General features: G+C 43.6%; 1 protein-coding gene across 1 annotated transcript in view; it reads right to left on the bottom strand.

The window, feature by feature from the left end:
- Nucleotides 1-1059: 1059 nt before the first annotated feature.
- The window catches only part of LOC125486796 (NEDD8 ultimate buster 1-like), a 16175-nt gene continuing 7906 nt past the window's right edge, over nucleotides 1060-9328 (bottom strand). The window contains exons 3-6 of the mRNA XM_048615930.1: nucleotides 8589-8741; nucleotides 6861-6980; nucleotides 3358-3466; nucleotides 1060-2003 (exon numbers count right to left, since the gene is read on the bottom strand). Of these exons, the coding sequence (XP_048471887.1) occupies nucleotides 1771-2003; nucleotides 3358-3466; nucleotides 6861-6980; nucleotides 8589-8741 (615 nt within the window). The 3' untranslated portion in view covers nucleotides 1060-1770. The remainder of the gene's footprint in view (nucleotides 2004-3357; nucleotides 3467-6860; nucleotides 6981-8588; nucleotides 8742-9328) is intronic.

The raw sequence follows: 9328 nt of genomic DNA, 5'->3' as shown, positions 1-9328 counted from the left end.
TTTATGTGTGTCTGTGAACGTGTCTGTATTTTTTATCATGTGCGTGTTTGCGCATGTGTCCGTGTTTGTGTGTGTGTGTGTGTGTGACAACAGTCCAAGGTGACTTGATATTTGGAAATTAGAGTGAACCATTAGGAAAATTAAGGAGGAATTGGCTATAATCTTCCAAACTTCCTTTGATATCAGAATGGTGCCAGAAAAGTACAGAATTGCAAATGTTACACCCTTATTCTAACACGTATGTAATGATAAACCCAGCAAATACAGGCTAATTTAGTCTTGGTGGAGGGGGGCAAGATGATAATCTAGACTAGGGTGGATTAATTAATAAAAACCTGTGCAGATTGTTGGATCATGTCTAACTAACTTGAGTGTTTTTCTGTTGAGGTGAGAGATCGTGTTAATAAGGGTATTGCAGGGTATGGACATCCAAATGGCATTAATAAAATGTCATTAATAGAAAAGTAAATAAAAAGAATGCTGATGCTGGAGATTGGAAATAAAATTGTGGAAATGCTGGAAACGCTTAGGCAGCTTGCATCTCTGCAGAGAGAAACAGGCTCGACATTTCAGGTTGATGACATCAGACCTGGGAAAAAGCTAGAAATGAAATCAATTTGAAGCACATGAAAGGGTGAGGATGGAGAAAAGGTATAATGGGAAGGTCTTTCATAAGACTGAAGATGGGCGAGATTGAGTGGCAAAACTGTTGGTGATGTGAAGCCAACTAGAGTGACAATGGTAAACCAGAATCAGCAATCCCTATAGTGTAGCATCAGGCCATTTGGCCCATCAAATCTACATTGACTCGCTGAAGAGCAAACACCCAGACCCACACCCCCAACCTATCCCTGTAATCCCGCCTTTCCCATGGCTAATCCACCAAGTCTGCACATCCCTGGACACTATGGGCAATTTAGCATGGCCAGTCCACCTAACCTGCTCATCTTTGAACCTTGGGAGGAAACCAGAACACCTGGAGGAAAACTATACAGACACAGGGAGAATGTGCAAACTGCACACAGACCATCGCCGGAGGGTGGAATCAAACCCGGGTCCCTGGTGGTGCTAACCACTGAGCCACCGTGCCATGCCAGAGCAGGTGTATTTTTGTTTTACACTCTTCAGCCAGATGTGGTAGTGGTAGCAAGACCCACATTTATTGTCCATCTTTCGTTACCCTTGAGGAACTGGCAGAGAGCCACTGTTTGGAATCCATCTGGTGTCAGTACAGACAATGCTATTAGGAAGGGAATCTCAGGAAGTTCTAAACTTGTGAATGACACCAAGTGGTGGAACCTGAGGAGAATTTGCGATAATCACAAGGAGGTTTGAATAAATTTACAGAATAGGTATGTTATTAGCATATGAATTTCACCGACAGATAAGAGTTTGGGAAGTAAAATCATGAGGGTCACGTGTTCCTGAGAAAATAGGGTGTGCAAAGTAATGGAGTGATGGTGAAATGAGGTGAAGGTGATAGTACGGGTGTGTGTACAGCCTCTTGTCACTTTTGCAGTTCATCTAGATTATCGGTGGGGCCATGTTTGTCTGTTTGTGGTGGCGTCTAAATGAGGTTTGGACTCATACATGTTGGCTGGTCATCAGCAATGTTATCTCTGGGCTCAGTGACACATAGCAATTGGAATTTTTCAGAGCAGGGGACAAGCAGGCTGTGCACAAGTTATATTAAGCTGTGCATATTCACTCTTCTGCACATAGGTGGGAAATAGGGGAATGCTGCTCATCAGAGACTGCTGTGGGTCAGGTTCAGATCTCGGTATCTCGTGGGGGAGCATCAGCCTCTGGCTCAGTCTTTTCCTTCTTTGGGGTAGATGGGGCCGCTTCCTCCACCTTGCTTTGTTTAGTGAGTTTGGCCTTATACTCAAGGATGACAGCTTCCTCTTCCTCCAAGGTCACATTGATGTAGTCGTCTTTATCCTCAGGCAGTAATGCCAGGATTTCTTGAAGAACATCATCATCCTCAGAGCTGCCTTGGGCACCTGATAAGAAAGAAACAAATGTAAGCATCCACTTGTTAAAGAAAGACCTATACAAGTGTATTTATATAGCACCCTTCACATCCTCATCCCAAAGTGCTTAACAATCGATTAAACGTTTTGAGGAGCATATTGTTGTGCTTTGGGGAGATGTGCAATTCATTTGCATACAGCAACATCCCAGGACCAACAGTGTGAAAATGATTCATTTGTTTGCGTAGGCAGTGTCAGTTGAGGGATCAGTTTTTTTTAATAGAATCCCTACAGAGTGAAAGCAGGCCATTCTGCCCATTGAATCCACACCAACTGTCCAAAGAGCATCCCACCCAGACCCACCACACTACCCTATAACCCTGCACTCTCCATGGCTAAATCACCTAATCTGCACATCTTCAACCGTGAGAGGAAACCCACACAGATAGGGGGAGAAGCACAGGCAATCCAAACAGACAGTCACCCAACAGTGGAATTGAGCCCTGGGCCCTGGTGCTGTGAGGCAGCAGTGCTAACCACTGAGCTATCATGACGCTGTGGAGTATTCGTCAGAGAACCAGGGAAAACTCCCTGCACTTCTTCAGATTGTGTCCTGGGAAAAGGCAGATGGTTTGACCTGTCATCCTAAATGATAACTTCTCTTCACGCTGAACTGAAGTGCAACCATTAGCGCGTTTTAAAAAGGCCAAGGCACAAGATGTATAATTAAAAGAGAGATTTGATCTTCAGCAGAAGGAATGAGATAAGCATGTGCAGACAAAGCTAATCCACTTGAATGGTGTAGGCTATTGAAATGGAACTGGAATTAGACCGAATTTTGCAATACAGGGACAGGCTCAATGGATTTATATCATTTCAATGTGAACCTCCTCCCATTTAATTGTACTCTTACCAGCATATCCCATTATTCCTGTGCTCTGTCTTGTTTGTCTAACTTTTTAAGTGTATTTATCGCTGAATTTGAAAATGCTTAGTAAATGTGAGGGACTGTTGCAAGTTCTCTCTGATACAAGTGCCTGGATGGTCTGAGTACTCAGGAAGGTGGTCTTTGCACTGCTATTTCTGCTAAGGATTTCACTGAATCTGCCATCCATCTGATTTAGGAAACTAAACAGAAAGTACACAGGATAGCTGGAGCTCCTTAGGTTCGAGCCTATTGAGCCCACGAGACAGGTACTGATACTCCCCGTGTGGGATGTGATGTCAGTAAGGAGGAGTGACTCTAATTACATGAAAACGTAGCTCTGTCCCTAGCACGAGGGCAATTAAGAAAGACAAACGCGCAAAGTCCCTTCTGTGGCTCTCAGTTACACCACAGGCTGTAATTTTTTGCAGAGTTACTTTTTCACTTTTGCTTTCTTACCTGGAGATGGAGAGGAAGGATCTGGTGAGGCTGAAGATGAGTTTTCACCCGGAGTTGGCGTTGTTACTGTATCCGCAGTCAGTGGAGGATTTGTGTTCATAAGTGAATTCTGGACATAAACACAAAACATACATTCAGAAGATGGCTATGTAATTGTTTCTAAAGTGAGGGCATACTAATAGCAATGTTAATTCTTATTTTTAGGAACAGGGGTAGATAATTAGCTCCTTAAGCCTGTTCTCTCATTCAATGAGATTATGACTGATCTGCAATCTAACTTATTTTTGTCTCATATCCCCTAAAATCTTAAAAGCATAGAAATAGGAGCAGGAATAGGCGATTTGGCCCATCAAGCCTGATGTACCATTCAATGTGATCTTGGCTGATCCTTTATCTCAACACCATACATCTAATCTCTCCCTATATCCCTTGATGCCTGCAGAGTCTAGAAATCTGTTTCTTTTTCAGATACGTTCAGTGACTTGGCCTCCACAGCCTCATGTGGTAGAGAATTCCACAGGTTGACCACCCTTTGTGTGACGATATATTTCCTGATCTCAGTCCTAAATGGCTTACCCCATAGCCTGAGACCATGGCTTTTGGAATTCAGAAGATTGAGGGGGGATCTTATAGAAACATATAAAATTATGAAGGGAATAGATAAGATCGAAGTAGAAAGGATGTTTCCACTGGCAGGTGAAGCTAGGACAAGAGGGCATAGCCTCAAGATTAGAGGGAGCAGATTTAGGACTGAATTGAGAAGGAATTTCTTCACTCAGAGGGTTGTTAATCTATGGAATTCCTTGCCCAGTGAAGTAGTTGACGCTCCTTCAGTAAATTTTTTTTTTAAAAATGTAGGTTTTTTTTGAACAATAAAGGAATTAAGGGATACGGTGAGAACGTGGGTAAGTGGATCTGAGTCCACGAAAAGATCAGCCATGATCTTATTGAATGGCAGAGCAGGCTCGAAGGGCCAGACGGCCTACTCCTGCTCCTAGTTCTTATGTTCTTTTTGCTGTAGTCCCTCAGACAGCCCCACATCCAGACTGTCCAGTCCCATCAGAATTCTAGATCATAGAATGCCTACAGTGTGAAAACAGGTCATTTGGCCCGTCAAGTCCACACTGACTTTCTGAAGAGCATCGACCTAGACCCATCACCTCCTACTTCCCATGGCTAATCCACCAAGCCTGCACACCCCTGGATACTGTGGACAATTTAGCATGGCCAATCCACCTAACCTGCACATCCTTGGACTGTGGGAAGAAACCAGAGCACCCAGAGGAAACCCACATAGGCAATGTGTAAACTCCACACTAACAGTTGCCGAAGACTGGAATTGAACCTGGGTCCCTGGTGCTGTGATGCAGCAGTGCTAACCACTGAGCCACCGTGCCGGATTTATTTTCCATCTTTAGTTACCCTTGAGGAACTGGCAGAAAACCACTGTTTGGAATTGCTGCAATCCATGTGGTGTCAGTACAGACAATGTTGTTAGGAAGGGAATCTCAGGAAGTTCTAAGCTTGTGAATGACACCAAGTGGTGGAACCTGAGGAGAATTTGCAATAATCACAAGGAGGTTTGAATAAATTTACAGAATAGGTATGTTATTAGCATATGAATTTCACCGACAGATAAGAGTTTGGGAAGTAAAATCCCTTCTCACTCTTTTAAACTTCACTAAATACAGGTTGACCCAGTTTCTCCTTATATGACAAACTTGCCATCCTTGAAATCAGTCTGGTGAACATTAGATGCACTCCCTCTATGACAAGCATATTTTCCCCTGGATAAAGAGACCAAAACCATTCACAAAATTCCAGGTGTGGTCTTGCCAAGATGCTGTACAGTTACAGCTACAATAACACTTGCTTGCTCCTGTAGTCAAACCACATTGCAATGAAGGCCAACAGGCTATTTACATTCTGAATTGCTCTGTAGTGGAGGCTAGTACAGTTACAACATTTAAAAGACATCTGGATGGGTATATGAATGGGAAGGGTTTAGAGGGATATGGGCCAATTGCTGGCAAATGGGACTAGATTTATATAGGATATCTGGTCGGCAGGGATGAGTTGGACCGAAGGGTCTGTACAGCTCTGTTACTCCATGACTGTAACTCTGCACCACAAGACTATAAATAATGCCCTCACTGCACAATATGAAATCTAGGATAGCCCATTTCCCAGCTAACTCCTTAATACGCTGGTCTAAAAATCATCTTGCACACACTCCAGGAATTAATCCACGATTTATAATTGATAACATGGGTTTGCCCAGTCTGAATGTAGATTAAAATCTCCCAAGATTACTACAGCACCATTTTTACACGTTAAGCAAAATTATACCAATCTCAGATTTAAAATTAACAATTGATCTCACATGAATCACCGCTTTCAAAAAAAGAGTTCCCAGCCTCAACAAATCTTGTACGTAGAAGTATTTCCTAATTTCACTCCTTAAAGGTCTGTCTCTAATTTTTAGATTGTGCCCCAATCTTAGTTTCCACGAACATATAAGTTATTTCTTATCAGCCCTTTTTAATATCTTAAAACATCAATCAAATCAAATCTTAACCTTCCAAATTCCAGAGAATACAAACTTAGTTTGTGTAATCGCTTGTAATTAATCAATGACCTTCCCTCCATCATTAGGGCAGAAGTGGGAATGTACGCTGATGATTGCACAATGTTCAGTACTGTTTGTGACTCTTCCGACACTGAAACAGTCCATGTTCAAATGCAGCAAGATCTGGACTATATCGAAGCTTGAACTGATAAGTGGTCAGTAATGTTTGCGTTGAGTAAAGACCATCTCCAGCAAAAGGGAGAATTTACGCTTCTCCCTTTAACATTGCCACACTATCAACATCCTGGGGGTTACCAATGACAAAAAAAAACTCAACTGGACTAACCATATAAATACTAGCCATATAAATGGCACCAGGTACCTGCTCTGACTTTCATGTCAGGAATTGTCAGTGTCTACTGCCCTCCCATTAGCCACTGGGATAGGAAGCTGCATATTAATGAAGGCAGCAACAATCAACCTGCCTCAATCTGGGAAGCTACAAACATCAACAATCCAGGAATATTGTAGCTGTTCAATATCACATGGAGCCCTGGCCGCACCTCACTCCATCCCCGAAACCTCTTCAGCGGCTGCAGCCTCCAAACCTCGAGTGTGGTACATCTCCCATTTCTGTCACCCCTTCATTGGTGGGCACACCTTCAGCATCACTGAAGCTAAATCTGGAATCCTCTCTCTACCTCTCTATCCTTCTTTAAGAGGCACTTACCAAGGTTATGGCCACCCGTCCTCTGATCGCATTCCGTGGCTCGCTGTCGATTATTACCTGACGTCGCTCCTATGAAGCACATTTTACTACCAAAGAGGCGCTAGATAAAAGTAAGTCACTGTTGTTGCGAAATCAAAGTTGCGAAGGAATTAGTCACCTCGGTGTAACATGTAAATCTATCCACTCTTGTGACTTTAATTTTACCTGGTTTCCCTGATCAGACCTCCTGTTCTCCTCAGGCACATCTGTATTACTCCCTGTGGCCTGCGTGCTGAGGCGCTGCCTTCTTTCGTCTGCTTCTCTCCTTTGCTGCTGAGCCCTCTGCTTGAAATTGGGAAATAAAAGTTGATTAGTTTGTTTGAGTTTACAGGTATTTGTGCTATAACACATGTTTCGTTAATGCGAATTGGCTGTAACGTGATTGGTGAATAGTGGACGCTGTTTGGATACCGCAAACTTTTTGCCGTACAGTATAGCGATTTCCCTATAGCGCAATTTTCTATAGCATGAGGCTGCACAAGAATGCAGCTATCGTGTTGTAGGAGGAACACAGAACTCTAGAAGAGTGGCTGACATGAGCAGTGACTAGTAAAAGTTTCTGGCTCGTAGAACATAAGAACTAGGAGCAGGAGTAGGCCATCTAGCCCCTCGAGCCTGCCCCGACATTCAATAAGATCATGGCTGATCTTTTTGAGACTCAGCTCCACTTACCCGCCCGCACACCATAACCCTTAATTCCTTTACTGTTCAAAAATTTATCTAGCCTTGCCTTAAAAACATTCAGCGAGGTAGCTTCAACCACTTCACTGCGCAGGGAATTCCACAGATTCACAACCTTTTGGGTGAAGAAGTTCCTCCTGACCTCAGTACTACATCAGCTTCCCTTTATTTTGAGGCTATGCCCCCGAGTCCTAGTTTCACCTGCTAGCGGAAACAAATTCCCTGCCTCCACCTTATCTATTCCCTTCATAATCTTATATGTTTCTATAAGATCTCCCCTCATTCTTCTGAATTCCAATGAGTATAATCCCAGTCTACTCAGTCTGTCCTCATAATCCAACCCTCTCAACTCTGGAATCAACCGAGTGAATCTCCTCTGCACCTCTTCCAGTGCTAGTATATCCCTTCTCAAGTAAGGAGACCAAAATGGCACACAGTACTCCAGGTGTGGCCTGGTAGAACAGCAAGCGTTCAACAAACTGAGTCTACATGAAGGAAACCTTTTGCAGTAGTTACCAAATGCAAAAGTTCTAGCTCCAATCTCCAAGGAGACTATGACTAGCAGCAACATTGCAATGAAGAAAGGGTATTCTCATCGCCAATGAGCCACTCTCCGAAATTTTCCACCGGCCGATGTATGTTTAAATGATACTTTGAGCCCACTTTTGGCAGTGAAGGTGCACAAGTCATGGCATGTTATCATTTGTTGGAGATGGAGGCCTTCAGGCCCTCTTGGTGAAGAGAAGCAAGAGAGCCATCAACCAAATCACAACCACAGCATAGCCTCACCAATAGATACATGGGCTGGGAGCTGCATCCCATTTGAGACATACTGTTCATGACAGGTGGAGAAATGAAGATCAACCTTTATGATTTCAAAAAGGATTAGGGCAGCACCGTGGCTCAGTGTTTAGCACTGCTGCCTCACAGCACCAGGGATCTGAGTTTAATTCCCCCCCGGGCCACTGTCTGTGTGAAGTTTGCACGTTCTCTCCATATCTATGTGAGTTTCCTCCTGCAGGTTAGGTGGATTAGCCATGGGGAAATGCAGGGGTACGGGGTTGAGTTTGGGAGGAATTCTCTTTGTGGGTTCAGTGTGGACTCAATAGGCCAAATGGCCTCTTTCTGCACTGTTTTGATTCTATGATCGACCTCTGCATTCTGTTTCTCAAAGTGCTAATGCCTTCATGTGCAAGAATGATTAGTACTAACCTCCCTTCTTTTATTAATGTGCACCTTGGCTTCCTCAACGTCGCCCATAGTGGCCCGCAAGGCAAGTCGAGCTTCCCAGGTGGTGAATCCCTGATTTACAAGGTCAGCCACATCTGAATCATTCAATCTCAACTTATTCAGTAGTTTCTCTGCCTGAATATAGAGAGAAGAGGGACAAACAACTCCTTCAGTTAACTCATTCACTTCATAATTAGTTCACTTGCATTAATCTCAGTAAACTACGGCACCTCAGTAAAATAGACGACAGAGTTCATGCTGTGAAGCTACTGAACTCAATATTGAGTCTTCAAGCACTGAAGTGGGGAATGAGGTGCTTTGCCTCCAGCTTGTGATGGAACTCACTGGAACTCTGCAGCAGATTCAGGTTCGAAATGTTTGCACACGAGGGCAAGATGGCTCTTTGAAATGGCATGTGACTAGCAGGTTGGGACCATTCCTGCAGATGGAGCAGGAGTGTTCCGCAAAGTGATCACCTGATAGGCATTTGGTTTCACCAATGTAATGAAGAACCTGCATTGTGAGCAGTGAATACAGTAGATTTAATCAAAACCGAAAGAACTGCCGATGCTGTAAATCAGGAACAAAAACAGAAGTTGCTGGAAAAGCTCAGCAGCATCTGTGAAGAGAAAATTAAAGTTAATTTTTCGGGTCCGGTGACCCTCCATCAGAACTGATGGTAGCTGGGAAAATGTAGGTTTATATGCAGAAGATTGGGTGGG

Source organism: Rhincodon typus, chromosome 2 (genome assembly GCF_021869965.1).
Source record: "Rhincodon typus isolate 14 chromosome 2, sRhiTyp1.1, whole genome shotgun sequence".
Classification (NCBI taxonomy): Eukaryota; Metazoa; Chordata; class Chondrichthyes; order Orectolobiformes; family Rhincodontidae; genus Rhincodon; species Rhincodon typus.
Note: the sequence above shows the minus strand (reverse complement) of the source record. Positions and strands in the feature narration are given on the sequence as shown.